The 23,662-nt window shown below is 37.6% G+C and overlaps 1 protein-coding gene across 1 annotated transcript in view; it reads right to left on the bottom strand.

Moving 5' to 3' along the window:
* Positions 1–449: 449 nt before the first annotated feature.
* Positions 450–23,662, bottom strand: part of mtnr1c (melatonin receptor 1C) — a 35,762-nt gene continuing 12,549 nt past the window's right edge. Inside the window, exon 2 of the mRNA XM_036524352.1 lies at positions 450–1,315. Coding sequence (XP_036380245.1) covers positions 450–1,315 — 866 coding nt within the window. The remainder of the gene's footprint in view (positions 1,316–23,662) is intronic.

Genomic DNA, 23,662 nt, shown 5'->3' with positions numbered 1-23,662 from the left:
TCATTGAGAAAACAGTTTAATACAGTTTAATATCATATTTACTTTATTGTTCTATATATATAAAGCTGATATGTGTAACCACAACTCTCTGGTACACTGTATAAATAAACATTCACGTTGACATCTTTCCTCCTGATTGATGAAATGACATACATTTAAATAATGAAAACAAAAATACTGTAAAATAAAGGGAAGAATTGAACTTGTATTCTTGTTTATATTGTCCTCTTATAAATGATTATAAGTTATAAAAACATATATGATCATAAAAATAATTCATCTCATCATGGCGCTGACAGAAAGAAACCTGAACCTGACTATTTTTCCAGAAAAAATAGGCACACAGTGAGAAGTCATCAAACAAACAATAAAGCTCTATCAAAAACAGATTCCTTCCCAGTTGCCTGTCAAGTGAGAAAGTACTGTAAATGGAAAAGGCTACATTATTTTCATAAGTTCACTTCTGCCAAGTTGTTGTTTGTAACTGCAGGAGAGGGCTTGCTCTTCAGGCCTTCTGTCCCACATTTCGAGGTGTCCATGAACAGCATACGAGGGGTGCACAGTGCTAAAAGGATCCGTTTGTATTCCTTACGAAAGTTTTGGTTGAGCAGCCCGTAGATGACAGCGTTGAGGCAACTGTTAAAGTAGGCCATGAAGTAGCTGGTGACAAAGAGCCACTCAGGGATATTAGGAGCCACCCGTGCGGGGTCGATGGCCACAGCTAGGCCAATAAAGTTCAGCGGGCCCCAGCATACTGCGAACAAGACGAAGACCACAAACATTGTCAGGAAGTTTCTGAAGTCACTGGGCTTTATTTTCTGCTTGGTGTCAGGTTTCACCCGATGTTTTACCTGGATGACCAAGACCCAAATTCGTAAGTAGCAAAAGGAGACCACCAAGAGAGGTACCAGGAAATGGATAACCACAACTGAGATGGTGTAGTAGGAGCTGACGGTCTGGGCAAAAGTGCAGGAGAAGATACGAGGGTCATACTGCAGGGAGCCCACAAAAAAGTTTGGCACGGTGGCAAGGGCAGTGAGGAACCAAGTCAGACACAGGTAGCAGCAGGTGTTCTTGATGCTGTAGAGGCGGTCATACTGCAAGCTGTGGCAGATGTAGCAGTAGCGGTTGATAGCAATGGCGGTGATATTGAAAATGGAGCCAATGACGCTGAGGCCCATTATAAAGCCACTGACTTGGCAGTGCATATCCCCCATAGTCCAGTCATTGTGAAAGATGGCCATGAGGGCCAGTGGGTATGGGTACACTGCCACTACCATGTCTGCCACTGATAGACTAACCACAAATATGTTTCCTGAAAGGCAAAGAGAGAGGGATATTAGCACACTGGAGCTGAGAAAAAATAATAAAGTCACAGAGTCCTGACAATTCGTACAAGAAGAATTCAGTCCATTAGATTTTCTCTGATTACCAGTCCAGAAACAAGTAAGACACAAGTCTACTGTTTTTTGAGAAGTGATATGTAATGCTCAATACATTCAGTACTAAATTATCAGCTCTTTAAAAGGTCTTAAAAGAAGAAGACAGGATGCACCTATTTGGTCATATTCCTAGAGCAGTCCAAAACATCATTCTGTAGGTACTTTCATACAAAAACCTCTGTTTGGAGAAAAGGACTGATTATCTGTGTGTATGTTGCACTTGAAACGAGGGGTAGTGATTGTGGTTGATTGTTGTTCTGCCCACCACCACACTCCATTTCAAATTGTTTCTCCTTTGTTTGACTATGAAATCAGGACGTGTCCCGCCAATTAGACTGTCTCATTTCAGTGAACAAACCTCATTTTCAGTTACATGGACTTAGCAATTCCAATAAAACAGGACAATCTCATTGCAGCTTGGCTATTCTTTAACTATCACATTCCAGCTTTAATTGGATGAAGTTGCCGTGTTGTTGTATTAGGCAGTCTGGGGTTTTGGTCATAGAGAGTTCTATTGACTTGGTAATGAGGTGGCATTTTATTGAGCTGGTAATTGAGCTGGTAAGGGTAATCCAGAGGGATCAAGTTCAGCAGCATCTCATATTCAAGCCCAATGTCTGAGTAGTGCACCCTGTGGAGCATCCACTGCACTGTTTTCTCCATTTAATTTTATCATCTATTTGCTCTCATCCCATTTTATGCTCAAATTGACTTTTAGCCTTATAGCTTTTTGTGCAATTGCTCCAGGTAAAGACCATCTGTTGCCCATCAATTTCTTTTATGGCTGTGAGTACTGCCCAATACTGGGCAAAATAGATTTTAACTGAGGTCTAAAATTGAATTAAACATAGCCTCAAGGCAGTAAGTGTACTACCAATCATTTGGCAAAAATGTGACAAGTCTTAAATACATTTAAGTATAGTCTGCATCTGACAAATCCAGTCATGTATGTAAAATGACAAAGCAAGCATCATTATGTCCTTATGTGATTTCCACCTAATTACAGTCAAATAATTTCCTGCTATGCACCCATTCTCTCAGCCCACTGGCTTATCAAGTTTGACCCTTCTGAAAAGGGTCAAACTGTCTGTTTTCTATTCCCTACAGAAACCAGCATTTTACTTGAAACAGATAAACATCTGAATTACAGTACTCCAGGAATGAGCTGTGCACATGAAATTTGCAACTTGATCCACAATTACTCATGTTATTTCATTTAGTCAGACTGTGCTCCAATACCCATCTGACACAAATTAAAGAGAGCATTGCAAACCATTTACAAAGTAAAGAACTGTAAAAGTATTATGAATCTTGAGCAAGAGTAGTTGTATAGTAAAGTATTATGTAGCCAGATTAGCCAGGTAAATGAGACATTTTGCTGGACATAATTATCCATATGTGTTCTGCTGCAGGTCAGTTGACTATGTTGTTGATGCAAATGCATTAATTGCATTACCTTTACTACCAGTGAATCATGGACCGCCTGACAGCCATACCTAGTTTGAGAATCAATGTGACTCATCTGTACTTACTAATGTTATAATATAGTTCTGGGAATTAAAATTCACCACCCTTCAGATCCAATGCACTACCCACCATTCCACACATATGCCTCTATTAATGATCCAAAAACTCCAAACAACCATAGCTTTGAAGAGAAACCCATGAGACTCATTGGACAGTAGTGGGAGGCTGACCCACAAACACATTGTAAGACATCATTGAACCATGGACACCTGTGATTGTTCTGACTTAATATGAGGCTAGAATAACTGTTCATAATATATTTAGCTACACATAAATTAATCCATGGTCTGGCCCTCAGCTCAACTGTCACAAACATGCAAACATCTCTGAATGAATTCCAAAGATATGCATGAAGCTGAAGGCAGGGATCTCACACATGAGTCAATACAGCTTCCCAAGGTTCTTTAGCAGTTATGAATTCTTAGTGATGACACAATAGACTCAACTGGAGAACAGAACAGAAAAAAACAGAATAAAATGAGAAAAAATGGTTCCAAAAGTCTTCTTCTTATAGGAGTGAGGTTCTACCTAGGGCCATTTTCATCTGAAGAAAGGGATCTTTAAAAGGCGCAAAAATTCCATCAAGAACCCTTTTCATTCAAAGGGGAAAAGGGAAAGAGGTCTTTGGAGGGTAAAAGCATTCTGCCTTTTCTATTGTAAATTGTTTGTTGATAAAACATCAACATCATTAATTGGTAATGAATAATTTTAATATATATGAAGATGAATTTTAAAATATGAGTGTTAGGATGAACTTCTGACCCTCAAAGACAAATGTCTGCCTATGGTTTACACTGTATTTTAAATGTTTTACATGTGTCTGGGATCCCCATATTCAATTCATTTTACTTCGATTCTGCCATAATCGATATCTTTACCATCGCTTCATCCCAAGCAATACAATGAACTCTTCGTTCATGTAGTCATGTGTGTCTGCCCTTCATATCTGCTCTTGCCTCATTGATCGTCTTCTGAGTTTCTCCTGAATTTGAGAAATAATACTGCCATGATATTATGATGATATTATGATGTATGATTTAGATTACCTTTCTCTGATGTTTCTTAGGTTTTTCAGTCCAGCTTCTATCATCAGTCCTCACAGGTGACCACACCCTGTGTTCCAGTTCTCTGTGTTCTAAAGTGACCCTTCCTCTAATTCTCCACCCTTCATTGATTTAAAGGCACTGGCCTGTTGTATGGAATATGGAAATGGAGTATTGAATATGTGTGAATGAGGAAGTGTGCTGAACTGAATGCAGCTCTGTGAATTGCTGTCTGCTGGGGTGGATTGTTAGTGTAGCTGATAAAATAGATGCTTTCGGAGCTGTACCTCCCCTGTGGTGGCAAGCCCACATGAGCTATACATTTCTGACCCATCTTCTCTGTCTCCTCTCTCTCTCTGGCATGATGCTCCATCCACATGAAAAGTAAAGTGTTTGTTCAATGGACATATCTTATACAGAACAGAATGTGTTATGAAGGATTGCCTTTTGAAAACACAGTTTGATGACAAATCAGAAACCAATGATGCAGACACAGAATGAATTCCTTACAGTCTGAGGAGAAAATGTTCCATTCCATCATAGATGTAAAAGTTCAAAGCAGTAGAGATCCAATACAATGTACCACTGCTAAGGGTTTTGTACAAATTTGGCTCAGATATTTCAAGGCCCCACCAAGCAAAAAAGATAGCTCAATGTGTACTGCTGCAGATTGTGGAACATCAGGATCAAATCCTGGCTGATCTTTTTTTCTTATTATTTATGAAGCATCACCTGACTTGGATTCTTAGTTTTTCAACATGATCTTAAGGTTCACAAATTTTGAATCATACCATTGTTCCAATGTTTTAATTTTACCACGCTGTTGTTTAAAACATCGTAGTTGTGCAACACATGTGTACCTTTGTGTCTACAGACTGTGTCCTGCAGCTGGGGTTTTAGGTTTGATTCCTCAGCTTGCACGCTACTACTGCTGTGGGGCCAGCAGTCCAGAGCAACGTAACTGGTCACAATCTCAGGGAAGGCAACACTGCTGGGTTACTCTCCTTCTTCAGCTGCCAATGGAGCACCTATAGAGGTGTGATTATTACATTGCTTGGTAACGGACACAGTGCACAGAGTCAAAAGAAGCTGCAGCTGGCTTTAATAGTATTGGAGGAGGCTTGTCCTAGTCACATGTTTTAACTGTGCTAGTGCATGTTTACATGGAAAACTGTTTGAGTCTTTGAGGTTGAGGATTTCACCCTAACATCCATTTTTATTTGTTTATTTATTTTTTGTCAAATTACTGAATCTTGATGGTGTTGAAATTTAAAAACTCATTTAAAACAAAGCCCTTATTAAAGCAAAATCAACTGACAATTTAAAACAGAAAAGGTTTATTAGGATCAAAATGGTTATATACAAAACCCTTTTGCCTTCTATGTAGAATCCTTTCAGCCTCCAAAGCATCCTTGAAGAACACTTTCTTCAAAAAAGTGTTTTTCAAATGAAGCACTTGAAAATGGTTTTAGGCAGAATCTTACCCCTCCAAGAGTAACCCTGTTGGAACCCTTTCTTCTAAGATGGTAGCATGCTATACTAGGACCATATTAAATCATAAATTAGCCTAAACCATATTAACAAGGTAGTGATTATAGCACAGGTCAACAATGAGCAATCATGGTAGCATCTTTCTGATATTACGATACATAAGTGAGATTTCTGTAGATTTTTTAACGTCTGTTATACTGATCATGGTAGGCATTCATAACCAACAATAACCTATTCAGACAAAAATCCATGATACTGGCTCTTAGAATAAAAGAGGTGATATTCCAAAGGTGTCTGGAAAGCCAAGTGTGGGTGAATTTTGAGTGAGAGAATCCATATTCCATATTTGATTTGAGTGTACTGAATCCATATTCCATATGAAGCAGCATTTTAAAGGCTCCAAAAAGAACCATAGAAATTGCAGCTGGAAACTAGGCAGATCAAAGAAGATGTTCCTTCTAGCTTTGTAAATTTCATGACATGATGAACAGCTGTCACATACTTTAATACATAAATGCATTCAGGGACATTGTTCTACTTGTTGGGATGAGCGAAATTTCTCGGTGAGATGCCTGTGGTTAAGACTTAGATGTCACCATCATTGTACCACAGCGCTGTGATAATGAACTTGAAAAGAGCCTGCTTTGCATCAGGAACTGACATTCAAAGATGACTTAATGGTAAAAAGGGGAAAATGTTGGCCTCAGCATTGTCATGAAACTCTCTTTCTCTCACTCTCTCTTTTCAACCTCTGTTTCCTTTACCTTTTCAAACCACTACATGTTCTATAATTCATGTTTGTCAATTAATGTTATATCTGTTAATGAACTGTATTGACTATTCACACAAAGTAGAGCTCTATTAATTTAAAAAAAAATCAGATTAGATGTCATTGATTTATTATTGTTGTTATATGCTAAGCAAACAATTTACATAATGTAATTACTTGGTGCCCTTTAAATAATAAAATATCCAATATCGCTCATGCTACAGTGCAGTAGACATGATTTGTTTTTCTCAACAGACAATGCTCTGGACTGTACATGACTTTGATTTGCAATAGTAAATGTGGGGCTGATTTGTACTGATGACAGAGGGAAGAAAAGGGAGGCATAAACCAGTGGCTGGATGAATAAAAATTGTTTGTTAACACATAACGTCTGTATACCCAAAGACATGCTACTTAGTGCCTTATACTTTTTGGTCATGTGCTGCTATATGTAAAAAGAAAGCATGTTTTCCATAGCTTCAAAAAAGCATGTTTTTGTCAGAATAACTAAGCACTAAGCAAACTGGGCAGCAAAAACCCTTATTAAAGAATTTCTAACATAGAGCTGCATGATCTGTAAAACAACAAAGTTCTCATTCTTATGTTAACCAGGTTCTATCTCTATATTTAAAATGAGCGCACATATAGCCCTGCAGTTTCCTGGAAAAAGTTAACACAAGCATATGTCAAGTCACTCATACAGTAGAACAATCAGGCATCTGACAAATGAAAATCTTTTAAATTTACGGACAATAATTGATACGATCTCCACAAATACCCATTATAAGTGCTGTCAATTGTCCTTTATGTCTTCAGCTAGTCATTGCTGTTGGCAGACCTGTCACTATGCATTATTGCAGCCATGAGGATTTAACGCATCCATGCATCTGTGATTGTGCTTCCCTTCATTTTACATTCTGACATTGTGTAGTGTCTCTTTTCTCTGATGTACAGGCATTGAACAGAGTGAACTATATTCAGGTCAGATCATATGCGCAGCGGGCTTTGTTCCAGCCCTCTTGTCTTACCGTCAATATCATTCAGAACAATTTCCATCATGCCAAAGACTGCTGCCACGGTGCTGCTGACAGTCCCAAACTTTATGTCATTGAGCTAAACCTACTGACATAACGTGTTATGAATCTAATGTCTCCAGCAGCCGCAAACGGATCTGGAAATACTGTACATAGTGCCTTTAGAATCATGTGCACAGAGATACAGCCACAGGAATTTCTTGACAGAGAGATGTGAATAAACAGAACATTTCACAACCTTACTGCTTGTCGAGAGGGTTGCACACTCGCTGACATCTGCCCTATTTGCTGACAGCTATGTGAGCCATTAACACCACAGCGTGTGAGTAGAATCACATGCCACTGGGGCAAGTACACACACTCCCGAGTTGCCTCCTGCATTGTTGATGTGACTAAGAGCCTGTTAATCGGGCATCTGACGACCAGCAGAGTTTGAAATTTGGCTAGTGCAACATTCTCCTGGTCACGCCTTCGTCCAGCTGGTCGGAAGTCTCCCCTCAGGCCTGCCCCAGGTCTGCGTGATGGCCACATATGGTACGCTCAAACCAGGTGCCGGGCTCTGAGTTTATTTCACCTGCTGCAGCCCCTATTACGGGAGCCTTGATAACTGCTTCCATGAATCCCAGGTTGTCATAAAATACTAGTACCGAATAAGCATCGGCACAAGTTCTACAGATCTTTTTTTTATGAAGCTGTTCATATGTTTCAGTCACTGTTTTTATTAAAATGACAGATTTTTTTTTGCAATGACTGCAGTGACAGTAGTCTGCCCCTAAGAAATAGTTAAAATTTGTGAAGACCATGAAGCAGAAAGCCTGTTCCATAGATAAACTTCTTTATTGGATTATCACATTTCAAAATACACTAGTGGCCAGTCTCTGCTCAAGGCTGATTTTATGATGTGATGTCCCTGTTTTGGTTCCAGATATATGAATATTTTGGCAGACTGCTGCTGCTAATGGTTCAGTAAAGATAGGGAATAATAAGGGTGATTAAGGAGCAACTGCCTTATTCCTCAGAATAATCCAAATGGTTGTGATGCGTATCCAATGTATAAATTATGATTGGCCAGCTGGCTTCATCAAAAGCCTTTGCTGGATCTGGAGAAAGACATGTTGGTGTAATATTCAAATTGGAAAAATTGATTGGGGTTAAAATGCTGACTCATATTGTCTGATGAATGTTCATCTCTAATAAAAACAATTTAATATAAGTGTATTATCAGTGGGGTGACATAACTGTCTAGGCTTTACTGATTGAGAACGGTGTCTACTCAAAAGGAACAAGGGGTGATGACTGGAACACAAAGTAGTGTTTGTTGAATTTCAAAAGAGTTATTCAGGCTGAGTGCATTGATTGTGGATTTGTTCAGGTAAAAAATACTTCTGCTGCAGCTCTTAGAAATTATAATGACATTGGAGACTGGAGGTGTTCAGAAAAATTAGCTGGGCATCCGTCCTGGCCAGGACATTTGATATTTTAGTTGAAATAAAGCTTTTTTAAGGTCGGTTAACAGGGTATCAATGTAATTTGTGTGGTTCTCAGTCAGTTTAGATTGTCATTTGAGAAAGTAGGTGATTATCTGATTTACATTCATGCTTTGGTTTGGAAAGATCTGAGTAAAATACTCAGTAAAATACTCAAATGAAAAATATGTTTCATTAATGCTCTTGGGTTCATGTTGTATATTAGCTTGCAAGTCCTTGGTATGTGCTGAAAGTGATTTTTCTTCATTTTATTTTCAATTGGCTTGACAGTAGTTTCCCCATATTTCTCCCCAAGTTCAAATTTCCTCTGCCTCATTTGAATCAATCTACATTTGGTCTTTTGGGTGAGTATATTCATATATACTTTGACTCATTTTTGTGAATGTACTCATTAGCTCATCTGTATTGTATACTTTCAAATCTGTTTAAGAAAAGATATCTTCCCATGGCTTCCCATAGCTTCTTTCGTTATCCTGCATCCCCACTGTGCCCTGCAGTGAATGGATTAAACCCCCCCATTGTATTCAAGCCAGCAATCCCTCAGCAATTGACTCAAAAGTGCACTACAAAGGACAGTGGTCAAAATGGCTAATGCAACTGATTAGTCTTCATCATGTAGTCAGTGCTCTTGCCTCCCATCCTCCTTAACTGCACCTTAATGCCAAACCGCCTTGGCAAAATTCCCTGATGGAGAAATATTTGTCTTTATGAAGGCAAATTTGAAGCTCCTGATTCCTCAGCTGTGAAAGTTCCCTGTAAATATTTTTAAGCTATCCAGATCTGAAATGGCAGTGGAAAGTATAGCTAGAGAGAAAAGGAGACAGAAATGCAAAAAAAAAAAAAAACATATCAAACCTCCAAAAAGTTGAAAGACAGTGCTCTTAATATCCAGGTTCTCACTGCTGACGGAAACTGATCACCTGAGCTTTGAGTTATTTCACAGCCTCTGACTCAAACCATTCAAAACTTTTTATTAGATAGCCCTGTTTATGAGGTAGGATTGTAGGATTTGCAGTCATTATCTTTCCCTGAGACCAGATACAGTACATTGTGAATATCGACAGCATCATACTTAGCACGTCAAGAAAATTAGAACCAGATATAGATACATTCATGCGTATGAGAAGAAGGGATGAGTGAGATACACAGCAGAGATTTGTTTTGTGTTAGGGGTGTGGAGCACTGTGAAATGTTATGTGGGCTGAGAGATCACAGGAGCACTGTGTTGACTGCTCACAGACAGGAAGCACAGTCACCCAGGCCTGAAATATATGCTACTTGGTGAGCTCTTAACAGGAGAAGTGGAAACATTTTGAAAGGACTTTTTGCCTGTCACTTTCTACCTCCCTTTGTGCATCCTCTCATTAGGTGATACAGTTAGCAAACAGGACATTAACTTTGTATTGAATTGTATTGATATTATTATATAATAATACATAAATTTGTCTGATTGAAAAAATGTATTTCCTACCATTGCATCTATCTTGATCAGATGGTTTTTCCTGTTAGCTCCAAGAAGTAGAGGGAAATAATTATTTTGGATTCTCTGATATTGAGTCTTCTTGTCGCTTTGTATTTGCATGAGATGAAAAGCCAATGTCAAATAAAAGTACTTCTTTTGCAGGCAATATTTGTCTGAGAAAAGAACACATACATTTGTCCCATATATACTGCAATGTCATACCTCAGTATTGATGTTATACAAGTTGCAGCATACCCAAAACAGCAGCCAGAATATGGTCAGCAACAAAAACGAAAGACAATGTATATTTTCAACACATTGACATCCTGCATATTTTGGGTTTGGCTGTTTCCCAAGTTCTCAAGAACAGAAGGATATGGCCAGAGACCAATGTTTTACATACTGTGTAACATGTGATTGTTTCCCACAAGTGACCATGAGACAAACCTGGGAAACACAACTGTTGTAGCAATTATATACAGTGGTTATTAAAAATGATTTGAACTCTTTATCTTAAGATTCTGATAATTCCAATGGAAGTCACTAGTGTCATTAAAGATAGCAACCTAAGTGACTTGTTTCACCTTCTTTTAGGACACTATCACACAATTGTGTGTTTCTAACAACCTGGAGTTGTTAGCTGTCATTCTATAGCACATAAACATAGAAGGTTTGACCTTTATTGTGTCTCAATGGCTTTGATCTATATTTTGGTCAGTAGACTTGCAGTAGTCCCCATCAGGCAATGATTGATCCAATATAGTCATCATAACCACTAAGCTGATGTAATAACAGTGGTCCTTCCAAGCATATAAAGGGCTAAATGTTTGTCAGTGTGGGCATTCTGTGTGAGGTCAATAAATTTTCATACAATTTTCATAGTTTGACCCATTTTGATGGTTATGAAAGTGTACTGATATTTTGTGTTGAAAAAATAATGCGGCACAGACCCAGATTTTCATGGTGTCCTCCTATCTGTACTGTGCTTGCAGTACTATAAAGAAACAAACACAGTTCTCCACTTTTGTAGTGAAAAATAGGTCATCTCCTTCTCACAATATATTGAATAGTATAAGGCATTTGTTATGTGGACACACATGACAAAGCAAATCATTTCACAGGCCACAGCGACAGTGACCCAGGAGAATCCTTTTTAATTTTAATTAGATGCTTATCACCTGTGTCACATGAGGACCCTTGTAGCAAAATAGACTGGGAACTCAAACCTGGGAGCATAGTGACACTTTATGCGTGAAAAAATTGGCCCACACAGGGAATTACGAAAGCACATCATGTTGAACTTTGCAGGGCATAATCATCTGACCGTAAAAAGTTATGGCTGAACAAAGCATGTATTGCCAATTCAGTTTCTGACAAAAAGTGATTGTGCCCCTTCTGAAGCTGACAAGGATTCATTAAAAAGCACAACAAACATGTTATCATTAATGTTTACAGATCTTATCTGATAAAACAAATTGATGGAAAGAATTTTTCAATGACTTGATACAAAACATAAGAAAGGGCTTCCCAAACAGTGTGGTTTTCATTATACCACATTCTACATTTGTTACTACATTCTGAATTTCTCAATTACAGGTGGGCCCTGACTTACGATGGCTCGATTTTCTCGCAATGCTGGGCAGATCCCACGTGATCATGAGGGTAAACAACCGATACTCTACAGTGTAATGTCTTGCCAGTGTTTTTTGGATATTGTGTTTCTGTTTTTCACTTTCAGTACAGTATTCAATAAATTACATGAGATATTCAACACTATATTATAAAATAGGCATTGTGTTAGATGATTTTGCCCAACCGTATGCTAATGTAAGTGTTCTGAGCATGTTTAAGGTAGGCTAGGCTAAGCTATGATTTTCGGTAGATGAGATGTGTTAAATGCATTTTCGATTTACAATATTTTCAATTTACGATGGGTTTATTGGGACATAACCCCATCGTAAGTCGGGGACCACCTGTATTTCAAGAGCAACATCAAGATCACCTATGGAATAGACTAATATCTAATCAGTAAAAGCTAACTAAAAATTAACTAAAAAATAAATCTGTAAAAAACCTGTAGTAATTATCACAGTGTGTTTATCAATCCAACATTTATTGACCTACAATGTGGATGTGGGCAAAAAATGGGTTTAATGGGTTGAAACATTTAATAAATGTTACTCATATAAATGACTTTAAGTGTAAAATAAATAATTTTGTTACAACATATTTCATCTTTTGGTTTGCAATTTAAAACCTTTGCATCTGAGGAAAAACCTCAACATTTTAATATGTAATAAACTGTTCATTTTAAAATGTAAAAAATATTTGGATTAATGAAGGAACAATAGGTTTAAATGGGTTTATGTTGCACTTCGTACCCCAAAGTGAATCTTCCAAAACCTGACAATATTAAAAAGGGAAACATGTAAAGCTTTTCCCCTTCTGATATGTACATTCATTATCATACAATTGCTGTTGGGAATAAACTTAATATAAACAGAAATGGCTTGTTCTAAATTAAAGCTACTTGTATCCTTTTTATCTAGTCACACCCCGCTCCAGGGTAAAAATGATTCACTTATGATTGTTTTTGGATAGTTTGTAGGGTGGGGGGGCTAATCACACTGAACATAGAACCTTTGTGCTGCTGCTTAATCCTTTTATGAGGGTGATCTTTACTGAATATCTCCTTTACCACAACCGTACGGCATCATCTCCCTACTTGTCTCGTTTATTGATATGGATGTTGAAAGTAATCACTGCCTTTGGGCTCATTTTTGGCTCAAAATAGCTTTTTGGTCTTGAGCCACTGAATAGGAATCTGATTTTAAGGATTACAGCTGCATGCATGTAAGCAAGCTGCACTTCTTGTTCCACTGGTTGGTCTCCTGAAAGCTTATCTCAATTCCTTTAAAATTAAAGATATCTTATTTTATGCTGTCATGCTGCTTTAACACAAGAGGGCATAAGCAGAGGCATGCCTGTTTGATGGTCAATGAGCACTGTATACATCTTGAAGTTGGGTGTAGGAAAGCAGATTACGAGCTGCTTTGAAATGCTGCATGACAGCTGGTTTGTCACATGAAGAATAAACAAAAGAGACCAAAGAGGTCAGACCTGAATGATATACTGCCACCTATAGATGCAAACACATGCAATTAGAGGGATTATATACATCTGCATGCTTATGTAATAGTTTGTAACTATGTAAAGAATAACCGACGGCAAGATGTGCTGTTGTATTAAAATAAAGCATGACAGTGTGGAGTGATGTGGCCCTAAGGCAAAGCCACATGCTGTTTTTTTATGAAAAAAGAAAAAAAAAAACAAGATAAGGTCTACTCTGACATAAGGGTTTAAGGCTAAAGACTTCTAAGTAAAACCCAAAAAATTAATAGAAAGTCAAGCATTGAAAAATATTGTACTGTGACCATTATCTTTGAGTAATTTTTGTCAATGCACTACTTATACGCTACATTATTTTTGAAGTTTGCTATCACCAGCTGTATTGTCATCACCAGCCGTATCCCAAATCATCCCTCTCTACCCTTCATGTTGAGGCTTCTCAAGTGGAACATTTTTGGTCATCACAGAGTGGGCCAGGGAGTCAATGAAATGAAACAGGAAGGGGGAAGGCAGGAGATTTAAAATGTCCACTTGGGACACCCTCTGCCCTCACTCTTCTGTACTCTACTTCCCTACACTAGTGCCAATGGTATTTTGTGACAGAATTGTGTGAGAGGAAAAGCACTGCTCATATAAGTTAAACATTATGTGTTTGGTTGTTCATCCCTGCAAGCATTAAGACTGAAAATTTTTAAACTTAGCAATCAACAACGGGCAATCATTAGCCCAACCTGTTACCAACAAGCAAAGCTCTGACTGTTATGTTATCCACTGTTTTAAGGAGCTGCTAGTTAATGGGCTAGTTGTAATAGCTAGCTTGTCATTACATGTTAGCTTGCTGGTAAGTATCGCCAGCCAACTCAATATTATATCATTATGCAATTATGGCTGTGTTTTGTAGCTAGCTAGTACAAAACACAGCCATAATAAAAGTCATTATTGATGAACACTAAGACTTTGCTCTGTGCAATACTATTAAGATTAAAGTGACATTTTAAATCAGAAACAATTATGCAATATGTATTTTTCTTTTATACCATATTTTTGTTCCTATACAGTAAAGGGCATGTGTAAGTATGGATAGCTCTGTATATTATCACCAAATATAATTTTATGATCCTCTGTTCACTGGGATACTCCTGACTCAATAGTCTGGAGTATCCCAGTGGTAATCAATTTTGTATTATGATTTTTATTTGTCCCTTCTAGCTATAACTATCTGTACATTAAAGGTTTTTTCCCCCTCCCAGAGACACCATGTCTGACCCCAGAATGAATACAGTACATTAATTAAGAGCGCATAAAGCTAAAACGTCTTATAAAAACTATTAGAATATGAGGTGAAACAAATGTGCAGATGATTTGATCTGTCTCTCTGTACCACAGAAATTATGTATAAAGAATCAGCTCAAGTAAAACATAAGCTAATAATGTTATAACAATGACTTCAGCTGAATAATTCTTCTGCTTTTGTATTTTTAATGAGGAATGTGGTACATAATTCTGCTTTATAGTGTATACTCTTAGTGATCTTTAATATGTAAACATTTCTGATGACAGACTGTCTCTTGGCTCTTGTTAGCTATATGCTCCAAAAAGTGCAGAATGTGACAGACATAGTTAGATTGTGCTGAAGCCCATGGCAATGCATTTTACGAGCATGCTACATTAGGCCTGGCCGACTCAGGGCTCTCCTGAGTATGTGAAAATAAGCCAACCAGAAAGCGCTTGGCAAAAAGTGCAAGCTTAATGAGCCTTGTCACTGTCCAGAAACTGCCATATGGCCTGTATAGTGTGTTCTCTAAGCACAGACACATTGATCAACAGAGAAGAGTAGGTTTACAGAGTTTAACATTCATATTTGCAACAATCTGATATCAGCTGTTCTCGGGTCACTGACACCCTTAACAGCCTGTTGCCTTGTGAGCCCCTTTTGATTTTGAGAATGCCAATTTATTCAGTATACACTGTTTAAAAGGATATCACCAAAAAATTTCAGCATATCAGTGAAAAGTTCTTCCAGTGCCCTGTGGCAGTCTCTGTCACATTCTCAGTCCCTCATTCATTATATAATGATACTAATCCTTAAAAATAAAACAACACATTTTTGAATACAGATGTCCAAACATGTCTAATGCAGTTTAATACTACTAGTATTACTAGTACTAGTACTAGTACTACTACTACTACTAATGTAGCTCCCCCTCTAGCATCTTACTCCTGCAGTGATAGATGAATTGGATGCTTTGCACAAAACCGACATATACGGTACCACAGTTGTTTAGGTTTCAGTTTTGACTCACTGAAACCTTTTTGTAATTTCACTCTTTGCTAAAGTCTCTCAGCTATGTGAAGATATGAAGAAACAGCATACCACTTTTATCAAATCAACACAGTGTTGTCTTAAATCTTAAGTGAATTCAATTAAATACTGAAACAATGCAACAAACATGTTTATATTCTTTCAGTTTCCTTGGAGATTTTTAGATTTTTCCAAAACACCACGCACCAACATTAACCTGCAGTCTCACAGGAAGATTTATTTCACTTTATATGTGCGTCATTGTCTCCATGGTGTTCTCTCCATGTATTTTACTGAGTTTTTCACCAAGTACAAACTTTATTTCACTAAACTAGAAAGAAAAGGGCAATGCTTCCAAGCTGGTCACATTAATCTTTTTTGTCTTCTCCCTTGAGGCATTCAGACTCAGAAAAGACAACAGACTTACATTGTTGTCAAAATATTAGCATGCAGTTCAACAGAGGACACTATGACATGATAAAAAATGCATTAATTTTTGTCTTTATATTTTCTACATAAATAAAATAATTATATAACATAATATAATAATTGTATAGACATGATACATATGCAGATTGTTATACCTGGTATATATTACTATATATAACCTTTTACTAATATTTTATTTAAACATAGGTAGTGGTCAGTGTTAGGCACTGTGAAACAGTAGGATTTAATGGGAATTTATAAGGTGTTATTCCTGTATGGTCATTCTCTGTGATACTTCATCCAGGAGACAGACAGCAACTGCACTCAAGTGCTGGAGACGGAGGGGCCTCAGCACTGCTGAGACCCCCATATATGTGTTGCTATTTGGAGTTCAATTCCCAGTCATAATAGACAGAATAATCTATGTGTCTCCATAGGGATTATGGGGTTTGCATCGTACCAATGGGTAGCTTAGTGGCCTGACGTGGAAAGTGTTTTATTGAGACATGCCCTGTTGAAAGCAGTGCCTGCCTGCTGGAAATTTCTGTTCCAGTTTTACCCGGAGCTAGACAGAGGAGGAGGTGGTGACCAGAGCCAGTTAAAAAAATACAGTCACATTCTTTAGGAGTTGGCTACAGCTAAATGCCCTTACAGAGCCCAGACAAAACTATCCTTTTGCTTTTGGGGTTTTATATGGGTTTATATGCATCCTTTCCAGATCAATGTCTCTTTGAAAAAGCAGGGAACCATGGCAGCCACTGACACAACACTGATAACCACACACAGATTTTGCACAACATTGTGGACAATACTCCTTCCCACTTTATTGCCCAAAAAACATAATGTCACCAATAAAGACATCTCAGAATTGAAAGTGTCAAGCCCATCCATTTCTGGAGACAAAACAGCTGCATCCTCATCTTTGCGAAATTGTGCATACCTAACTAGTCAAACTCTCTATCTCTTGGTCAGTGTGTAGGTGTTTCAAAAGGTTTATACAAGAAACATTGATTGATCTGTTCATTTGATCATTTCTGCTATACCTTCCTCACAACTTTATGCATTGTTCACATAGTGCAGATTAAATGTATGATTTTCATGCATGCCAGCAATGCAGAGCAGATATGGTGTAACAGCTTGGGGTCTGTTCCCAGTGACCCGATGCTTAAATCTACTGTATAATAGCTGCCTTCCCCCTTATTCCCTAATGCAGCACTTATTGGCCTGAAAGCAACAGTCTCTTCTATTGGTCATTGTATAACTATAAGTGAGCACATGTTCCACTGCAAATTGCTGCAAAGTCCACTTCAGCCATCCGTAGTGTACATATGGGGGATCATATTCTTTTGGACTTTCAACCTAATTGCACCTTGGAACAAAATGTTTTTGTGCATTTGGGTCACATTGTTATAGTGTTTTACCATCAGGATAGAAAGTGGTGTAATGCTCTTAAATAATGTTGCTGAATTACATCAGGAGTTCATATCTGTATCCCCTTCATCACTATGTTGCCAGCCATTTGTTGTAGCTGGGGCTGGATGCCATATCCTGACCCCTTTGTTATCACCCACTTTTTTCAGCTGCCACTTTGTGGTCAATAAATACATGTAGAGGATGAAATAGTAAACAAGGAAAATGGAGCTAGTTCGTAACAGAGCCTATCATAAATTAAACTGCATTTAAAAATGTAGACACATTGCAGAGTCCCTCTGCTCCCTCATGAATTATTGGACATGCTGGATGGAGTGCACATAATTACATTTGCTGTGGAAAAAAGAGACAGATGCATTTTGACATTTAAGTTCTGACTAACGTGCAATGGAGCGAAATGCTTCACTGATCTCTAAGAGGCTGAAATCTCATAGCGCCGGACGCAACCAGGGCTGCGTTCTTCTGTCTAAAAAAAGAAAGAAAAGGAAAAAAAAACCCAGAATATTTCCTTTTGTGATTTAGGGGATTTAAAATCCTCTATGATGCCACTGGAAGCTCGACTGTGGGACTGCATCATTTAGAGCTCTTATTCAGAGAGATTCATCAGCCCACGCACTCAAGTGTAAAGACAGAGGTTGATGGTTCTCTCCTAGAACATTTCCACAATGATGTCATGCAGAAAAATAAAAATGTACTATATGTGAGCACTCCTCGGAGGGAGGTCACCTTCATGGAATGAAAGCATACACACTGAGTATGTATCATTCTCTGTAGATGACAGATTATGTTACTTTAAAGAGTAACTCCTCACAGATTGTTATGACTGCATACCTGTAAATACGGTGAAATCAGTGAATTGTTGCATCATTCTTACAAGAAACATTATCAATGGGGCTGTATAAATAAACAACACACCTGAATCGAGCAAGCGATGGCGATATCATAGACAAAGGTGCTCTGTCATAAGAGTTTGAACTGTGGTGTTATTGAACAAGCATGTTATTTGATATTCAATACTTTTCATCCATTCCAGAACCGAGCTGCACTCCAATTACACTTCATTAATCTCCCATGGGTAGAAGCCAGTAAGTCAAATGCAATCAATTACATCCAATCAGCACATATTTGTATTTAAAGGCTTTAAAACCCAGACTAGGTAAAAGAGGAAGCTCAAAATTTAAAGGGTCTAAACCCAACTTGCTCAGTTAAAGACAGGTCTGCTTTACAGTATGTGCTTTGGAAGCATGATAGTGGCTGCACCAGCAAATTTTTTGTTACAGAGTTGCAGCACCCTTTTCCTACGGTGTGTGAGCCCCATAAAATTCTCCTTGCAATGTGTATCGCAATACTGAATTTTACACTGTACTTCAGAAAGCAGTTTTAAATACAGTATACAAATATTCAGACAGTAGTAATAGCTCACTAATATTTGACTTCATTCTGTATTTATCTAGAATTCCTTTGTGTGAAAATTTAGATTTCTTGCCAGTGTGCAGGACCTTCACCTCAATATGGTTTAAATATGGAGTTTTCAGCAATGTACTGTGTTACAACAGTGTGGATCTTCCGTGTATATAATGACACCCAATGCTTTTGTTCTTTGTTTTCCCCTAAGGATTCAGAACCGTTCAGTTACATATTGTATCATATAAATTCATATTTCATCTGAATTTCAGTCCAGGGATGCAGCCTCTCACCTTTGTGGTACAGGATAGAGGGTGCATCCCTGCAGAGGTGGTTATAGTATATAATCAGACTTGTTGATGACTGAGCCATTGTCAGTTAACTACCCGATAATTGTGCTCCCATAGTTGAAAATTTTGTTTTATGCTTTGTAACTTCCTCTCTTGAAATTAGTGCTGACAAAACAAAAGATATGATCACAGATTTCAGAAACAATGCAGAGCCAACCATAGCACAATGACAGGAGGAATAACAATTTTGGCTATTATCAGACATCAAATTATGATGGGAGGAAAACACAAATGCTATATACTGCTTAGCAAAACAACAGTGTTTATTGTTTGTAGTGTTTAACACTGATAAAGAGTTGGGTCTCTTGTGTAAGGAGCTTAAAGGGGGGTCATTCATAAAAATAACCTTAGTTGCTTATCAAACCATTAAACAATATCAGAGTAACCATTACCCTTCATAGAAGCAAAGTCAGAATGATTCCTCTTGTGGTACTAGGTTATTGCTATGACATCTTGGCCGTCTGTTTAAATAGTAGATTTGGAAATGTTGAAAGAATATAATTCTGAAAGAAAGCCATAATTCTGAAAAAATCTCCTTAGTGTCTCAGCGTTAAATGTTGAACTGAATGAAGCCAGCAATTCTGAAAAGATGTTGCTTTGTTTTTCACAGAGCCTCGTTTGATTTAAACTGGTTTAGCCCCTTACAATTGCAGAGGTATGTCTCACGATGGATGACTGACTCTCTTTATAGCACTATCGTGTAGACGAAATGAACCCATCTTCAAAATAAAACAGACATTGGGATGGCACCTCTTTTATGAATCAACTGCATATTCTTTAGGAGCAGGGAAGGAGCTACACATCTGCCCTTTAGCTTAACTAGGCTTTCTGTTTCATCGAAACACCTGTAGAACAATCAGGCCATCTTCAGAAACTTAACTGGAAGGGCCACTCTGCCCCTTGCCCTTAGCTCATGGTCAGTCAGATATGTTAGTGCATTTCCTTTAAGTCTGAGGCACTCTGAAGAGCAGAGAGCAGAGTAAGACAGGCAAAGGCCAGGAACACATGTTACATTATCATCTATACATGCACAATACAATATAGTATGCAATAAAGTTATGTTTTTTGACTTTGCATGAATTATTGACTCCATTGCTAATAAAATATTTCCTTAGATTTGTTCAAAGTTTAGAAATTTCTCACTTAGGTAGATGTGTGAGAAGCAGGTGTGTCTAAAAAGAATGCATCACTACTTCTCAATCTGAATGCAACTAAATATGGATCAACATTTGTGTCTTTCATTTTAGACAATAACAGAAACAGCAATGCTATACCTGCACAAACCCTGGAACAAATATATTTTTATGTGAGAAAGTCACCAACAAAGCTGAGGTATAAAAAATCCAGAATTGTATAGAATACACTGGTCAAACACAATTTAAAATCAAAATAGTGTGTTCATACGTTTTAGTAAAGTACATAATACTTTTAACCTGCACAACCTTTTAGTGTTCTTTATTTTGAATTCAGATGTAGCAAGATCAAATAACAGTTATATTAAATTAAAATCACCTGCAAATTGCGATGTTGCACAGTCATGTAACTGAGAAATTTAGCAGCATCTTATGAAACGTGACTCTTCAACATAACACTGTCATGTTAAAATCCATTTTTATGCATTTATCATTTTCATCATTGTTGAAAAACAATTATTAGCACGGTAAATGTCATGACAATGACATAGCAAAACAGTGGTATATTTAGAATGTCAGCAGCCAACAACAACCAGATGAGCTAAGCCATACACACTTTATTGAGTAACATAACATATATCAAGCACTCTCATCATGTCTGTATCACTTTCATTTACTGTATGTATAAATACCTAACTCCTTGCCTTAATAGGTTTAATCTTCGTACATTACATACATTACATATACTTTTAGTCTTAATCACCTCTCTGTATGGTGCTGTGCAAAATAAAACGTGATTGATACTTAGTTTTGCTTATATTGTTTACAATATTGGTTACATTAGTGCTTTGGTAGAATTGTTTTTGCTCGTCCTGCCAATAAAGCACCACTGAACTGAAAATTGAATTGAGAAATTGACTGATGTGGGGGTAGTGTTTTAAAAATATCGGTCAGTCATATCGGTCTACTTGGCACCAATTTGGTACCTCAGTATCATTTGAGAATCCATTTTACCAACTAATACAATTTAACAATTTGTATAATTCTAAAATAACACTTCATAATGGGATTTTGTAATAAAATACAGTACATACACTATATCACACTAAGCTCCTTCAATTAAAACACAATGGACTTGTTTTAGTCAGCTTTCCATGACCAATGTGAGGATTAAATATGGCTAGACCTCATTGTTCCATTTGCTCTGTGATTATTAAGCCATTAGAGTCAGGAAGAAGAGCAGCTGAAACTGACAACCTTTATAAAGTTGTCACTCACCCAAGCAGAGGGTTTAAATTTATGGACTTATCAGCTTGACAGAGAAGCTGTTCATGCCTCTGTGTGAGCGCAAACACCTGCAGTTTCCAATTATGCTAAGCCCCATTACAAGATATGTCTGCTCTGGTAGATACTAAAATACACTGCAAATACTGCAACTCTGACACAACATCAACATCAGCTTCTCTTTCAGTAATTGTATGTGTGCTCAGATTCAATATAATAACAATATTCTTTCTCCTTTCAGTAACATATGTGAGTAAAAGTATAACACTGTATTCTTCTTACAGACTCATGAGTATGACTCACTGAAATAAAAATGTAATAGGAAAAAGTATCGCTGTAAATTAAGTTAATCAAAGTTCATAACAAAGGACTATATAGCTTGAATCAGGGTGTAAGAGAGTTCACAGAGTGAAATGATGATAGTCCCTCTGCACTTGGCCTGTAATAAAGAGGTCAGTCATTTCCCAAGGCAGGCTTATCAGCTGCTCACTGTGACATTTCATTTCCGGATTCTGTCCTTCCTTACAGAGAGATATTGTACAGAAATCAACTCCCCTTCCATTATTAGGGTGTTAAACTGAATGCAAATAAATATTCAAATCATATACACTTGAGCTCAGTTCCAGTGTAAATGACACACTAGTCTGGAAGGATGGCTCTCATTAGAGGAATTTAAAGAGACTAAATGTTTTCTCAAGGTCAGTCCATATTTCTCAAATGTTAAACTGTAACTACTGGAAATGGAGTCATTAAACATGTCTAGACTATGAATTTCCCCTGTTAAGATATAACATCGCTTCAGTGCTGTCATTGTACTAATGTTGTTCATTTCCAATTTTTGAGAATTAGAGTGTTAGACAGTGGAAAGGAAAGAAGAGGCAGGCAAAAAGAAAGGGATCAATTATGTAAAGTAATGGTTTAGTCTTTTGCATGGATGCTTCTTTTTAAAAAGAATCTTAGACATTACTGCCGAGCTTTCTTACAAATGAGGGTACGCCATGATTTCTGGGTCAATGGAAATCATAATGTATGGGCAATATTACAAGTCACCAAGTTAATAAACTCACTGTCAACTTTGTCATTGTCAGCTCCAATCATATGAGGAGTGGTGTTTCTATTTTTAACACTGCCTCCCCTGCAGTATACAGGGTTGTAGTGAATTGTACAGCTCTCATAGTCTCATGAGGGAAGACCCTCAGCTGACAGTAGCTGTATATCAAAGCTTATCAGGAACATAAACAACATTACATCACTGTGTGCTGAATGTTTACAAGTCTCACAAGGTCAACTGAACTCTCTCAAAAGAGCAACGTGGAAGATTTATGGAGCCATTCATAGGAACAGCTCTTTTGTTTGGAAGATTGTTGTGTACATTACACAAATTTGATCATCAAAAACCTTCAGACACACAGAGAATAAGGTCATAAAAAATTACCTCATAAATGAAAGAAAAAGGTTAATACAGAATGTCTGGAAGTTGACTAGAGAATAATGATGTTCCAAAGAGTTGTTAAAAAGAGTCAAACCCCTCTCTGTGTGCCCTGTATGAGCCAGGCTCTGGTTCCACATGCACTAACCTCACTTACCAAGTGTGTGTCAGGCCTGACTACACACCTGGTGACACCCATGCTCATTAGTGAGATAAATGGCAGGTATGGTCCCCATCTGCAGAGGACAGCAGATAATTAGCCAATTGTCACTTATTTCTCTAACAAATGGTCAGTGTTTGAGTCAAGGCAGTGATTCATGCTGGAGGGTCAAGGTGGAGTTCCATGCACATGAAGTCAGAGACATGTGACTGGAAATTGTGCGTAAAAGGCACAAATTCCCATTTCACATAGTCTGTAAACCTTCATTATGAATATCAGGTAATTAAATGATTGGATTGGTGGGCCAGATAGTTTATCTATTTTTCCCATTAATCAGGAAACAGTCTGAATAGACG

Source organism: Megalops cyprinoides, chromosome 3, assembly GCF_013368585.1.
Source record: "Megalops cyprinoides isolate fMegCyp1 chromosome 3, fMegCyp1.pri, whole genome shotgun sequence".
NCBI classification, from domain to species: domain Eukaryota; kingdom Metazoa; phylum Chordata; class Actinopteri; order Elopiformes; family Megalopidae; genus Megalops; species Megalops cyprinoides.
Note: the sequence above shows the minus strand (reverse complement) of the source record. Positions and strands in the feature narration are given on the sequence as shown.